General features: G+C 35.7%; 1 protein-coding gene across 1 annotated transcript; it reads left to right on the forward strand.

The window, feature by feature from the left end:
- On the forward strand, positions 1–14,563 carry LOC136031317 (MICOS complex subunit MIC13 homolog QIL1-like). Its single transcript, XM_065710794.1, has 3 exons — positions 1–138; positions 10,675–10,852; positions 14,334–14,563. Exons 1-3 carry the CDS (start codon positions 113–115, stop codon positions 14,484–14,486), a joined length of 357 nt encoding a protein of 118 aa, XP_065566866.1. The 5' UTR covers positions 1–112; the 3' UTR covers positions 14,487–14,563.
- Positions 14,564–16,521: the final 1,958 nt, after the last annotated feature.

Below are 16,521 nucleotides of genomic sequence, written 5' to 3' on the forward strand. Positions count from 1 at the left end.
TTTTCTGACCAAAAGACAGCAAAATGTCGGAATTGTGTCAGTCAAATGCGGCAAAACTAGTTTGCTTCAAGATGGCAATCTTTCGCAAAAAAATATAAATATCACACAGAAAATGGGATTTTTGACTGGTTTACTAAAGTAGGTAACATGTAATTAATTTTGTGTGGTGATACAAAGAGAGAAAGCTGACCATATATTTCTTGGCAAGCAGGCATAAGAATAAGGTATAGACCTGGGTCTATTTAAAAGGCTTACTTTTAAAAATAGTTTTTTGGCTATGCCTACACAGCAGAAATAGGCCAGAATAAACAATTGATTTCCAAAGAAACTTTCTAGAATTTGTATGTAGAGTAATCTAGATAAAATTCTAGTTAATTGACTTCTTGCTATCTCAGAAAGGGTTTAGGTTAGGAAAATGAAACTTTTAGGGATGAATCTACAGACTAAAGTATGTCCCAGGAAGGTATTTTGAAGCAACTACCTCCACCCCTTCTCCCTCTAGGGGGCCCTGATCTTTGATGACATTTAAAAATATGCATGTTATAAAAGTGAAACCTTGCATATAGATTGTCTGCTTAATTGAAGTACAAACAAATTGTTTTCAGCTTCATAACTTTGCTCAATTCCATTTTATAAGGTTTTAAAGATATGCAAATGCATTTCTTAAATTTTGGAAAAAAAAACATTGGTATGGCTAAAAATCCTACTCAAATAACAGGAATTGCATTTTCAGAATTAAAGACAGAGAAACGGCAACTAGTAACTGAAAATTAAGGTAAAATGTTGTTTTTTCAAAATTTCAATAGGTATATACCTGTCATGTAGACAAATTTCAGGGCCATCTAGAGGGAGAAGGAGTAGAGGTAGTGTGCCCAGTTTCAAGATACATGTGAGTAATCACTATCTTAAGTTTACTGGCACAATGTAAATAAAGGGAAACAAGGTTCTTGTTCTTGTTTTGTCCTCTATATTTGTCACTTATGAAAACGAATTCTTTTGCTCCTTTCTCTACCATGCTCACAATAAAGCTGTAAACACAACTCCCAATTCCTGATGAGCCTTTTTTAGTAGTGCCTGCTTACCACATGTAGTAGTTTCCTTTGCAAGTCTTGCAGTTATAGAAACTGAGATTATAACAGTCAAGTTGTAACTTATAGTAATTAAAAGAAACTTCTCCACACAGACACTATTGGACCTTTTGCAAGTCAAAGCATGCTAGGATAATCCTTTCAGGGTCTGTCTTTCCTCTCTCTTGTTTTTTTGCCATAAACTTTCTACTTTCTTCCTTATTTCTGATGTGCTCACTGTGCTGTACAGTGTATGTGCCTCAGCAGTTGTTCCAGATTGCAAGAAGTGCATGTTTGAAGAGTCCTTACAAAGTAAAGGAAATGGGAATGTCTAATTTCTATGATCTTGATAAGCTATGTAGAGAGACCAGTGGTAATTTTAACGTTTATATCAACATGGTTAAGGTGAACTTCACAGAAATCTGAGTGTTGAAAGTTGATTACACATTGCCTGACATGATTAGTGTTTGGACCAGTTGAACACATCAAGATAATTATAACAATCAGGAGGTCAAGAAGGGAGAAAGCTTCAGAGAAGAAGTCAGCTGGGTCATACAAATTGCAAAAGGTGCATTCTGGTCCAGTTCCAATTTGCAAAAGAGTGTACCATGATGTTCAAGATCTTTGTAAAAAAAATTGATTCCCAAAGCTTACCACCAGTTTTTCAGAGATCTTCCATTCAATTGTTCAAAAAAGGTTCTTTGGAGTTGAACAATTCTGATTAGCTTTGTTTATTTTTCACTTTTGATTTGATGAATAGTAATTTTTCATTTTGTCATACCTCAAATACGAATTAAAATTATATATGGTGAAATATTTGATATAATATGAACATAGGATGGACTGTGCCTTCCTTCAAAAGGGATTCTCAGATCTGCAACTATCCTATGTCCAAAAATGGGACTTCAGATTGTTTTGTTCTGATGTGGATAATATGACTACCATCCTTTGTCCAATTTTTCAACATTCTGACCTAAGCAGGTCAAAAATATCTTCACTAATACATAGCCAATACGAAAGAAACTCTACAGTTTGGTTGTTCCCCTATAACCTCTTTTTGAAGTACTGGAAAAAAAATCTTAAAAACTTCAAATAGCTCTCCTGAAAAGTAGCAGTTTTGGATGTAGGATAGCTTGATTTGTAGCACATTTGGAGGTAGGATAGTTTCATTTGATGCCCATTTGAAGGTAGGATAGTTTCATTCCAGTGTAGCAGTATCCACTCTCTGATCTCTCTGAATCTTAAAAAGGGCACTAGAACTTCTGATTACCAATCAAACGAACCCTCTCTGTAGTTTATACAATCATACTTTCTATATATACCTTATATACCCCCAGGGCATATCTTCCCTTGCTCTGAGGGCTGTGAAGGAGGGCCATCCTCAAAGATATAATTTGTGGTCCTTTCCATTACATTGAACAAAATGACTATCTCAAAATTTTGATTGGATGTGTTTAGGGAAATATGGCCAAGGGAAGGGGTTTAGTTGCCCTCCAGTCAATTTCGACTATTTAAAAGGGCAGTGGCCCTTTCACTTTCCAATCAAACGAGTTGTTTCTATGACAATGGAAACACGTTTCTGTGACAACAAATAGCCATCTCAAAATTTCTTTCAGATGCATTTTGGGAAAATACAAGGTGTGTAGGTGTATCCACCCTCCAAGCACTCTGAGTCTTAAAAAGAGCACTAGGAAAGTAAAACAGTTCAAAATAGGGATGATACCTTTTTATTGATGTCTTTTTCGAAATATCCAGTTAAATAATTTTATATCTATTCACTGTCAATAAAAAGGTATCATCCTTATTTTGAACTGTTTTACTTTCGTCATAGAAAGGCAGTGTGGTCTTTGAAGTTATCTAAAGAGCACTAGAACTTCTGATTACGAATCCAATGAGTCCCCTCTGAAGTTTACACAGTCACTCTTTCTATATGTGGCTTATGTGTCTTCAGGGCATAGCTTACAACTATTGCCCTGAGGGCTGTGGGGGGTTGCCATACTCAAAGATATAATTTTCGGACCTTTCCTTTATGTTGAATAAAATGGCCATCTCAAAATTTATATTGGATGTGTTTAGGAAAACACATCCAATATAATGTGTTAGTTGCCCTTCAATCCCTTACAACTATTGAAAAGGGTACTGGCCCTTTCAATTTCCAGTTGAAGGAGATGTTTTCGAAGTTTGAATGACAACAAATGGGCATCTCAAGATTAAAATCAGATGCGTTTTGGGAAAATACAAGGTGTGTGTGTTGGGGGTGGTATCCACCCTCTGATCACACGGAATCTTAAAAAGAGTACTAGAACTTTTGATTACCAATCTAATTCGCCCCCTCCTAAGGTCATACAATCACCCTTTCTATGTATACCTTATCTGCCCCAAGGGCATAGCTTACAACCCTTGCCCTGAGGGATTCAGGGGTTTGTCATCCTTAAAGACATAATTTCCAGACCTTTCAACAATGTTGAACAAAATGTCAAAATCTCAAAATTATTATTGGATGTGTTTGGGGAAATGATCGGGGTGGGAAGAGTGTTAGTTACCCTCCAATTGCTTTCGACTATTAAAACGGGCACTGCCTATTTCAATTTCCGATTCAATGAGCTGTTTACGAAGTTTCTTGGACAGCAAATGGCCATCTCGAAATTTCTATCAGATGGATTTCGGGAAAATAGAAGGTGGGGGGGTATCCACCCTCTGATCACCTTGAATCTTACAAAGGGCTCTAGAACTTCTGATTGCAAATCCAGTGAGTTCCCTCTGAAGTTTATACAATCACCTTTCTATATATAAATTATATGTCCCAGGGGATAACTTACAAACCTTGCCCTGAAGGCTCTGGGGAGGTTGTTATCCTCAAAGACATAATTTCCTGACTTATCAGTTATGTTGAACAAAATAGTTATCTAAAATTTTGATTGGATGGGTTTGGGGAAATGGATGACTGGGAGGGGGGCTGGTTGCCATCAAATGAGCTCTTCTAGAAGTTTCTACGATAACAAATTACCATATCAAAAGTTTTATCCAATGCATTTCAGAAAAATATAAGATCTGGGGGATATCCACCCTCCAATCACCCTGAATCTTAGAATGGGGACTAGAACTTCTGATTACCAATCCAATGAGCTCCCTCCAAAGTTTATAGGACCACCCTTTATATATATGCCTTATATGCTGCTAGGGTATAACTTACAACCCTTGCCCTGAGGGCTTTAGGGGGTTTGTCATCCTCAAAGAGATAATTGCTGAACCTTTCAACTATGTTGAACAAAATGGTTATCTCACAATTTTTATTGTATGTGTTTGAGGAAATGGTGGGTGTGTGAGTTGGTTATTCTCCAATCACTTTTGATTATTAAAAAAAGGACTAGCCCTTTCAATTTCCAATTGAATGAGCTCTTTTGAATTTTCTACGACAACAAATGGCCATTTAAAACTAGATTCATTTCGGGAAAATACGAGGTGTGGGGGGTATCTACCCTCTGATCAATCTGATTCTTAAAACATGGCACCAGAACATTTGATCTCCAATCCAATGAACTCATTCCAGAGTTTTTACGATCATTCTTTCTATATATACCTTATATACCCCAGAGCATAACTTATAACCCTTGCCCTGAGGGCTTTGGGGAAGTTCTTATCCTCAAAGACATAACTTCTAGACCTTTCAATTATGTTGAACAAAATGGCTAGGTCAAATTTTTATTGGATGTGTTTGGGGAAATGGTGAGCGTGGGAGGGGGTAGTTGCCCTCCAATCACTTTTGACTATTAAAAAGGGCACTAACCCTTTCAATTTCCAATCAAATGAGCTATTTTTGAAGCTTTTACGACTGCAAATGGCCATCTTAAAGTTTCTATCTGATGTATTTTTGGAAATTACGAGGTGTGTGTGTGTGTGTGTGTGTGGGAGGGGGAGGATTCACCTTCCGATCACTTTGAAACTCGAAAAGGGCACTAAAACTTTTGATTAATTATCCAATGAGCCCCCTCTGAAGTTTAGATGATGACCCTTTCTATATAAACCTCAAATGTACCAAGGGCATAACTTACAACCCTTGCCCTGAGGGCTATGGGTCGTGTTGTCATCTTCAAATACATAATTTCCAGACCTTTCAACTACGATGAACAAAATGTTAATCTCAAAATTTTGATTGAATGTATTTCGGGAGATGGTAGGTGTGGGCGGGGGGCTAGTTGCCCTCCTATCACTTTTGACTATCATAAAGGACACTAGCCGTTTCAATTTCCTATTAAATGAGCTCTTTTTGAAGTCTCTATGACTACTAATGGCCATCTCAAGCTCTTTCTGAAGTTTCTACAACAACAAATAGCCATCTCAAAATTTCTATCTGATTCATTTCGGGAAAATACGAGGTGTCGAGGAGGGTATCCACCCTCTTATCACTCTGAATCTTAAAAAGGGCGCTAAAATCTCTGATTAGCAGTCCAATGAGCCCCCTCTGAAGTTTTTACCATCACTCTTTCCAGGTATACCTTATATACCCCCAGGGCATAACTTATAACCCTTGAGGGCTCTGGGGGGGGGAGGTTGTCATCCTCAAAGGCATAATTTCTGGATCTTTCAATTACGTTGAATAAAATCGCTGTCTAAAAATTTTTATTGAATGTATTTGGGGAAATGGTAGGCATGGAAGGAGGGTCAGTTGCCCTCCAATTACTTTTGAATATTAAAAAGGGCAATAGCATTTTCAATTTCCAATCAAATGAGTTTTTTTTTGAAGTTTTCACGACTACAAATGGCCATCTCAAAATTTCTATGAGATACATTTTAGGAAAATACGAGGTTTGGGGGGGGGGGGAGTCCACCCTCTGATCACTCTGAATCTCAAAAAGTGTACTAAAACTTTTGATTAGAAATCCAGTGAGCCCCCTCTGAAGTTTAAACGATCACCCTTTCTATATAAACCTTAAATGCCCCCATGGCATAACTTACAACCCTTGACCTGGGGGCTATGGGGGGAGGGGGCTGGGTTGTCATCTTCAAATACATAATTTCCACACCTTTAAACTACATTGAACAAAATGGCTATCTCAAAATTTTGATTGAAAGTGTTTGGGAAAATGGTGGGCATGGGTTAGTTGCCCTTCAATAACTTTTTACTGTTAAAAAGAGCACTAGCCCTTTCAATTTCCAGTTAAATGAGCCCTTTTCGAAGTTTCTGCAACAAGTGTTGCAATACAAAGTGCCCTGGGCTAAGACCAAAAATATATAATGTATTTTGCCCACATTACTCTTTACTTAGGCAGCGCTATGCCCAGAGGGCTTTGGGGGATTGTCATCCTCAACGACATAATTTATGGAACTTTTAATTACGTGGAACAAAATGACTTATCTCAAAATGTGATTGGATGTGTTTGGGGAAATGGTGGGCATTGGAGGGGGGCTAGTTACCCCCTGAGCACTTTGCACTATTAAAAAAGGCGCTAGCCCTTTCAATTTCCAATCGAATGAGCATTGTTTTGAAGTTTCTACGACAACAAATAGCCATCTAAAAATTTCTATCAGTTGCATTTTGGCAACCCTTGCTCTGAGAGCCTTGGGGGAGGGGAGTTCATCCTCAAAGACATAATTTCCAGATCTTTCAACTATGTTGAACAAAATGGCTATATCAAAATTTTGATTGAATGTGTTTGGGGAAATGGTGGGTTTGGGAGGGGGGTGGGTTGCCCTCCAATCACTTTCGACTATTAAAAAGGACACTGGCCCTTTTAATTTTCCATCAGATGAGCCTTTTTTCGAACTTTCTACGACAACAAATAGCCATCTCAAAATTTCTACCAGATGTATTTTGGGAAAATACGAGGTGTTGGGGGTGGATATCCACCCTTCCATCACTCTTAATCTCAAAAAAGAGCACTAAAACTTCTTGTTAGCGATCCAATAAGCCCTCTCCAAAGTATATACCATCACTCTTTGTATATAAACCTTATATGCCCCCACGGCATAACTTACAACCCTTGCCCTAAGGGCTCTGGGGGGATGCTGTCATCCTCAAAGACATAATTTCTGGACCTTTAAACTATGTTGAGCAAAATGGCTATCTCAAAATTTTGATTGGATGCGTTTGGGGAAATGGTGGGCATGGAAGGGGTGTTAGTTGCTCTCTGATTACCTTAGACTATTAAAAAGGGCACAAGAACTTCCAATTTCCAATCAAATGAGCCCTTTTTGAAGTTTCTATGAACACTCCTTTGATACGAACTGCCCTGGTCTAAAAGAAAAAAAAAATGCATTGCGCCCACATTTCTCTTTACTTAGGCATCGCTATTGCGCTGCCTTTGATATACGCCCTATCACTCAAGGTGTTCATTCATTGACAAATTATGGGAGCTTTTTTTCGTTAATTTCTTTCAGCTTTGCGTGAGACAAGACAAAGAAACGTGACAGAATAATTTGTGATGTACATTAGAGGGGTGGGATAAAGGATTTCGACAGGTCGAAGTTAGGAAACAATTCTTACTACATAAAATGCAGAATAGTTTTACCTAAGACATTAGGATGCAGACCCGCTATACTTTACCCCCACCCCTCCTAACGCGCAAATATAGAGCTCAAATTTGTTTCTAAAGTATTATATTTTTATCTTGCTTTGGTATATTTCATTAGGATTGAGTGTCAGAGAAATATATTAGAAGAACATTAGGTAAGGTGTCTATCATACAAGTACCATAAAGTCTTGCGGTAATGAAGGTTTGATAGTAGGCTACGGCTAATTAAGCGTTTCCTCACCCATGGAGCCACTGCCTCTAATTGTATAGGTTGAAATTCCTTGCATGCTTCCAATTATGACAAGGTGCAACATGCTTACCTTTCTTTGATAAAAACTTGTGGAGGGAAGGGGTTAGTCTTCAATAATACTGATTGAAAATGCTTGTATGATTTCAGTTCAGTAAAGGTGCAACATACATACCTTTATGCTAAAAAATTGGAAGTGAGAGGAATTTTTGGAGGAACTGGCTGTTGTTGGAGCTGGCAGTTGAAGGTTGTTTTTGGAGACGCCAATGACCAGCTTTGATTCTCCAAAAATAGAGTTTTAAATTATTGCACTGTTGTGGTTTGAACAAGCTTCAAAATGTCTACTTTTTGCAAAAAAAAAATTGGCGATTGGAGCATTGCGGGGGCGGAGGCGGGGGGAATCAGAGGTGCTATAGGTAAACTTTGTGGTTCTGGTAGGTAGTGTAGGTTGAAAATGTTTGCATCACTTCGCTTCAAAAGGTGCAAATATCCTCAGGGTAAAAATATTAATTGAACAGGAATGAAAAAGCCAGCAACATCCTTAGTGTCTACTGCTCGGTTTCATGCTAAGCTAATAAAGATTTTGTCAGTTGTTTGTTGTTTTTTTTGCGATCATTATAAAAAAAAATCCTAATGCGCACTGCAATAATGATATTGTCAGCCCCCTGAGAGTTCTTAAATTATATATTCCGCATGAACTAATTTTTGTATAAAATATGATGTTGTATACTGTTATCAGCAATCCAAGGATTATTGATCAAGATTAAAAACGAAAGTTAAAATTTCTTAGTTTGAAGGTGGATGTTCTTGCCATATTGCAAGTAATGTTACAAGTAAGAAAGAAGCAGATTATAAGCTCCTATCTCTTTAACAATGAGAGAATTATCGAAGCATAGCAGACAAATTTGATAGATTTCATCTGCCTTGGTCTTAAATGCTTAAGATTAAGTAACAAACTCAACTGAAATCAAACAGAAGTGGCTTATAAAAGTAGATGGCAGCACCTTTAGACCTGTGGGAAAACGCTCCTTTGAACAGAGTTTTCCTCTTGAAAGTAGAATCAAGGTTTGAAGGAACAAAAGCTTGGCAGAACAACTTCAGATAATCCTCTCTGGAGTTGACCATGTAACTCCACTTTATCTCTTGTACTGGAAACTCTTGCTCAAGGACTAGTTAAAACAGTGGTATTTAGTCCAAGGAGAATATTACATGGAGCTTCCTAAAAATGTAATGCCTTATTTACCAATTCAGCCGGAGGTCAGCATTTTCTGTTAAAATTACAGAGGTTAAACCCAACTGAAATGGGCAGCATAAGAGGGGGGGGGGGGATGGAAAAGTCAAAGTATTATTCTCACACCACAATATTTATCTTGAACCACCATATTTTACGTATGCTTATTTTAAAAATAAAAGAATCTAGAAGGTAAAAACAATTTGACCTATAGACAGCTGGTGTGTTGAAAAATTTAAGTCGTGTATATATTGAATTACAGCGATGCCTAGGTGTGCATTTGCTTACCCTCTTGCTTAAGGCATCTTCCAAACAGCGCTTAAAAAATAGCTTTTTAGTGAAGTCATAGTTTGCTTTCTATAGTGATTGGCTACATTATGTAGAACGCCTAATAAGAAAGCATATTCTATTTAAGGATGCGACTTTTAAGTTGCCTTTGATTACTGAAACAATTTCCAGGGAATTTTATAGATGTTGTTCTTTATCTGAATTTTCACTATAGAAGACAATTATGAATGTTTATAGGCAAAAACAATACTATTTGGATTGTGGTTATTTTAGGTTGATGCTTCAACTTTGTCCCAGCCAGAATTTTGACGAAATTACGCCACTGTTTTAAACACTCCATTCACTGCCCATGTTCATGCTCACTTGTTTCTCCCTGATCTATTACACACCAAAGAACAGCCTCAATAATTCACCATGGATTCCAAATAAAGTTCTAGTCTGGACAGTGCAACTGGGGCAAGTTTCAATATAGAAAGCACAGCTTTTCAGCATTTTCTGCTTTCAGATACCCTTGTTTTTCATCATAAATGTTCCCAACTGGGTCGAAAACTCTTTCGCTTAGGCTTGGGACAGAAGAGGGTGGACAGCAGAGATACTTCCAATTAAGTTGTACCAGTCTCTTGAAACGACTGGTGTTATTTCGCCACCACTCTAACGGACAGCTTTTTTCCGTGATTGACAGCCTCACTTGTATACCCTTCCAGTTCCTGATCATTATTATCTGCTGACTCTTCTTCCTTTCTCGTTGAAGTTGTAAGCATGTTATCAAAGAGGCAGTCAATTACACTTGCTGTGCAACTTGCTTGCAGTCCAGTATTAATAACAAATATACTTTGTCTTCATTTTGACTCACCTCTGCTGCTCTCCACCATGGTCAGACTTAGCTGGTCGCTCCGCCACCATTGAATTGACAAGCAAAAACTACCTGAGGAAATCTGGCGCCATATTCTGGATAAGTTGGCCACAAAAAAGTCCGATAATGATACTGACCCATACCGGCCAATATGTCGGTCGGGCCCTGTTTATAATATCTCAAATAAAATGATTAGATTTACTTATCATAATTCTTTTAAAGGAGGTAAAGACCAAAACGGTAGAGAATAGAATAATAAGAGAAGCTAGAATATTGCCTACCGAGGGTACATTTATTATGCTTCCCGTGATTAGCAACAATTTTAGGATACCAAATTAATTATCAATCTCAGAAAAAAAAGCTCCCCACAAAAAGCTTAGAAACCATATTTTTACTTTGATCTAGAATTATGGAATACATCCTTTCATTCTGACATGGCAATTAGATAAGCCATTGATAACTATTACTCTTTTCAGATTATCTGCCAAAGGTGGAATTGTTGTTGGAACATTTTATTTCACTGTTGAGCAAGGAGTTTGGAAAGAAACAAATGAAGCACTAAAGATTTATGAAAGACTAAAGAGCGAAGCTTCAGATATTGATAAATATATACCAGGAGCAAGCAAGCATTTGGAGAGAATCAACCCTCAAAAGGTATCCTCTTTATTTTGGTAAATAAAGAAGATGACAAAAACTACAAAGGCAACACTATTAAAATCAAGGTTAAATTAACTATATGTAACAGAAAATAATGTTATATAAACAGAAAAATAAATTCTTTCATTTCAAAAGATATTCTTTTAGCTTGTTCTAATTTTTTTTTAATAAGATTTTTCTATGAAAAAGTTTTATCCCATCTTTTTGGAAATTCCTTAATATTGAGATTGGTGTTTGACTATCCAGTTGAAGGGTGACATGAATATCAACGAGGTTAGCTTGTGGCTCTTAAAACAGAGGAAAGATAATTTTCCCAGATGTTGGTTACTGGCATTAGCTACAAATCACTAAAAAAAATCCTCCTAAGAGCAGTTGGACATTTTTAAACCCACTCAAAATATAAATTTCTCAAGTTTACCTGTTAATTTATCAAAACTGACAAATAAAAATTCAGTTTTGAAAGGTCTATGATAGGCCTTCATTTTTTTTATTCTTTTTTTTTATGAATTTTTGAGTGTAATTTATCCATCTGTTGAACCTAAAACTGCAGCTATATTAGAAATTTACGAAACAACAGGTAGGCAGAGATTTTTTTTTTCTTGTAATATGACTAGAAACTACTACTGGAAAAATCATCATTTGGAAAAAAAGATTTGGTGATGAATCACTATGGATAGCAATATTCTAGGCATTTGCCTCCTAGAAATAATTGAAAAGGCTCCTTAGGTGAAGATCTTTGTTGTATGATCAGATCATTACAGTCCTTTTTCCTTTTAAAACTCTGCATTTCCAATTGTGTTTGCTCGTCATATTCTGCTCTCTTAGAAAATTCAAACAGACTCTTTCAGGCATGTACGTATGGATTGGGTGCGAGACCAGGAGGGAGACTTAAGAAAGATGCAAAAAAGAGACGTGAATTATAGGAAAATGAATGAAAATTATGGTGAAACCATAACAAACTTGATGTTTTTCCATACATGTAATGGCTCCTTGACTCATAAATAATAATAGAGACACAGACATAGAGGAACTCGAGTAGTTGTAGTACCTTGCAATATGAAAATATTAAACTTTAAATCCTTCAAATTAACTAGTTGTGTGATTTTTGTTTAAATGTATGATTTTTGTGAAAAAACTGAATTTAGCTCTATGCTACGATAGTTTTTCAATATACCGATCTCTCTCTCTCTCTCTCTCTCTCTAGTTTTATATGGTCGTAAATGTTCGAGTAAAAATTCGTTAGATGCGAAAGAAACAACTTTAAAAAATCTGTAGATGTCATCAAGTACTCTAAAATAAGACCAATGTTGCATCAAGGGCATGGTTGTGCCTCTAAAGGGGGTGACAGGTGGGAATGTTTATTTATTTTAGGTTCCAGTTACTATATAGAAATTGAAAAATCTTAACTAAGAAGCAGGTCAAATGTCAAATATATGACTTTTCTTGGTAAGGGAACCAAGTCGGAAGTTAGGACCCACCAATTTCAGCCCTTCTTCATCGTCGTCTGACGATGTAATTGGACTCGATCAAACTTGGAACTCAAAACTAAACTTCGTTTTTTAACCTTGTATTGTTTAATAGACTAATAATGAACAAAATATTTTTCTAGAAAGTGTCTTGAAATTTAAAAAAGCTTACTAATTGCTTTTCTTCTCTATTTGATTGTCTCTGAATTGAAAAAAGATCAAACTTCTATCTCTTACTGTTTACAAGCTAAAGACTGTAATATGCCACGAGAAGAAGAAAAATCCCCAAATGCAGTTGTGGTGCTCATCTATACAAAACAGATCCTTTAAAGTGATTTCTGCTCGTCTTAGTTTTCATTTTTTATATTTGCTTATATCTGCTCGTCTTAAGTTTGATCCTCACTTTTCAAAAAAGAAAACTTAGTTTTTAAATTTAATTTCAGTTTGTTTTTTAACTGAATAAGTTCTCTACATATTAACAGTAGTAGTTTTGTCTAATCAAGTTGTATTAGTGATCGCAATTGATGTGAATTAATTGTACAAGAACCGGTAGCAGTATTTGGGGTTGGGGACGTCATGGTAAGAGGGACATCTTAGGGGTAGCAGTAGTGGTAGCTGTGGTAAGAGTTGTCGAAATGATTTCTCATTTCAATATCCGTCCCGGAGTTTTTCGGTTGTTGGTTTTTTAAAATATGTTTTAGAAAACTCGTAAAACACACGGATATTTGGAAAACAAAATATTTGAAGGTTGGATTTTCTCTTGAAATTTTGATTAAACAATCTAAATAAGTTATAAAGAATTTTGGAAAGAAAATATGCTCTAATTACTTCAAAAGGTATATTGGATCTATAAATCTGTTTAGCCGTTGAACCAAAAAACTCGATTTATTAAAATCTCTAGAAATTTAACAATATAAGGTTAACCGGTGAAATTCTTGTTTTCATCTTGTACTGTTGTTATCAACTATACAGAGACGTGCTTTCACTTTTAGTAGTTTTCCACAGTATTTTTGTGAATTTTTCAAATTGACACTTTTCCTCGTCCAAAAAATATGTATGTTCTTTATGAAACATTATGTACAAAATTGTACATTATGCAAGTATGAGGTACTTCACTCTTGATTGTGGCCTACCAAAAACACCAAAAACGTCAGCAGCAGTTCTTGTTTTTAATTCTCTAAAATATTATAGAAATGAACCATTTTTATCAATTTTCTGTTGTCTCTCGATCTTTTGTTTATCATTCGGGCGTATAATTTAGGAACTACCCCTAGTCTAATCTATGCAAAATTTAGTCAAATCCCTTTTATCTGCTGAAAATATAATTTAATTATTTTTTTTTTTAATTTTTTAAAAAAGTAATTTTACTTTTTGCCACAACTTCAAAAAACATTGAAATATTAGTCTTATCTGTTTTTGTTTTCTTTGAGAAGTATAATTGGTATTAAGACAAACAAAAAGAGTGTTATTTCTGAAAACCTTGCTAACATATACACTCTTAGACTTTAGACTTTAGACTTTAATATCTTTAGACTAAGGCATCATTGCCTTAATTTTATAATTGCCCATTATAAAATATGCCAACTGCGTTTTGACCTTTAGACCTTTTACACCTTTTCGAGATCTTTAGGTGTTTTAGACCTTTTCATTGCAGTATTAACCTCAGATATATGATCAACACCCTCAGAAATCATTAAGCATGAGAATAAAACATTAGTTTAGAGATGTGTACTTGATGAGTATTGATTTAGAACTTTTAGGTTGTAATCCATAAGCTCAAAAACCTTTTAAATACCAATTTTGTTGACAATCAAACACTGTTTGTATTTGTGCCGAGTTGGGTCACAAATCATGGATAAAAATTGCTCCAATAAATCACCGTAATTTTTCTGGTTTATTGCCGTAGTAATTTTGTACTCCTCCTCCCCCTAACAATATACTGGGTATATGTCAGTCAACTGATTTGTTTGCTTTATTCTTTGCATTTTTGCTTACTTTTGTTTCAATTTTAGGGGATATTTTGGTCAATTTCAGCCCATAAGCCCCTTCCTGCCACCTGGAACCACGGTGTTTATACAACTTTCAAATTTCTTGATAGACTTCCAGAAAATATTACCCAGTATTCTTATGAAGCCAAAAATAAAGTTTCAGAAATGATAAAATAAATAGCGAAGTGGATAGCATTCCAATTGATTATCTGATGTATAAGGTAATTTTAAATAAATCAGGAGTATTTGTGAAATTGTGTTATTACATATTCTTCTGATAGATAGGTTTATTTTGTACTTCCAATTGAATATGGGAAAAGGACAGTAATGCACAAAACCACATTTTTCAGCTGAATATCAGCTAAGTTAGCTGATATTCGCAACAAAATTTTATTATGCATTTACTGTCATTGCTATTGCCAATGTTCGTTTACAGTTCCGGATGGAAATTATTACAATAGTCTAATTGTGGGCATTTTAGAGTCGTGGGATATTACTATTTTTCAATTAAATACATTTGGAAGCAAAAGAGTTAATGCTATATGTAATAGAAGTTGTTAAGTGGTTAGTTTTAACCATGCTGATAATTGAAAAAATTGACTGCCGATATAAGTTAGGCCATCAAAAAAAGTAAAACAAGAACAAACAACGAGAGAGTAAATAAGATTGCTTGGACAGTATTCATTTATCATATAAGGATACTCCCGCTATGCAAATTCTCATTTTATAATTTTTTACTACCCAATTATCAGTTTTCCAAATTCCATTATAAGAAGGTTTGAAAACTCTACAAGGGATGACATCGCTTTTCAGTAATCCTTTCATTTGTCTTGCCGTGGTAGCGGAAAATGACCTCTAATTTGATGTAGATAATGTTAGTAAAGGATTTTCATTTGTGTGTGTATCAGTGGTAGGGGGGGGGGGGGTACTTTCCCTGGGTAAGGTGGTCAAAAACAAAAAATGTATTTTTGACTGAAATATTCATACCGTAACTATTTCTATTAACAATTACTTTTTTTTCACTATTCCCTTTTCATTTTTAGCCCGTTATTTCTTTAAAGTCTAGAGCTTGAATCAATATCGGATGAAAGACTTCTCCTATCCTCCCTGTTTTAAAATGGTATAAAATTGATTTTTATATATATATATATATATATATATATATATATAGAACCGGCGGCCAGTTAGAATATTTTTGATCAGAATAAGTTCATTTTTTAATTATGGAGCAAATGCTTGTAACAAGTCAACTTTTTTGTCAAAAACAGTAATATTTATTGCAAATATTTGTAAAATTTTGTATTCTTTGATCTTCCAAGGGAGTTTAGGGTGACATGCCGGGTCGCTTCCCTTCTTCTGCTCCTACAGTTCCCCCATGATAGTTTTTATGCGCATGGTCAATATGTTTTCGGTTGTCTGTTTAATGTAACGTCAGACGCCCTATGTGCCTTAAAAAGAACGTCAAATAGGAGTCTGGAGTAGACCAATGAGTGACACTAGATAGACCCCTGACTATGTCATATAAAATTAGCCTGTAATGTACGTATTTTTTGCTATCTGTATTGCTACATTATGCAAATTAAGGATGTGTCATGGATTGGAAATCCATGAAATAAGGACTAAAAAATTGAGTCTCCTTTAACACGTGGGCGTTCCTTTAAAAACCGGCTATGAATGATTTTGGAGCCCAATTAAAATAATAATAATAATTTAATTTTATGTGCTAACTAATGCAAGGTGACCAAAAAAGAACTCCCCAACTTTCACCATAACTTATTCCTTTGTTTTGATTCAGCTGAAGAAAATCTGTTAGTTCAAGTCGTTATGGTTAAAATGTGTAAATCTTAGAGCTTTTTTTTAGAATTTTAAGACAGATGTTCTGGATAACACTATATCTTTCCTGATGTGTAGCGCAAAGCTGTCCGTTAGTTTGGAATAGGTCTAGTCGTTTACCCCCGGAAAATACCCTGTGGATTTATCAATTGCTTACAGAAACTCTATGCTATTGGGAAACATACGAACATTTTTGTTGGGGAGTTTTCTGTATGGGGGGGGGGGGTTATATTGGGAAATTTTTGGGAAAAATCACCCTGAATCTTTCTACAGAATTATTTCAATTCGTATTTCTTCCTCTTAGGATGCTCAATTTTGCATATGGAAAGAATTTTGCGGTGGAATGGTCCAGGTTAAATTTTCAGCGGAGATTAAATTG

Source organism: Artemia franciscana, chromosome 9 (genome assembly GCF_032884065.1).
Source record: "Artemia franciscana chromosome 9, ASM3288406v1, whole genome shotgun sequence".
Taxonomy (NCBI): domain Eukaryota; kingdom Metazoa; phylum Arthropoda; class Branchiopoda; order Anostraca; family Artemiidae; genus Artemia; species Artemia franciscana.

Coding starts and splice junctions, on each gene's coding strand:
- LOC136031317 (XM_065710794.1), top strand. CDS start 113: ATGGGATTTTTGACTGGTTTACTAAA. Junction 139..10,674: donor TTTTTGACTGGTTTACTAAA/GTAGGTAACATG, acceptor TACTCTTTTCAG/ATTATCTGCCAAAGGTGGAA. Junction 10,853..14,333: donor AGAGAATCAACCCTCAAAAG/GTATCCTCTTTA, acceptor TTTCAATTTTAG/GGGATATTTTGGTCAATTTC.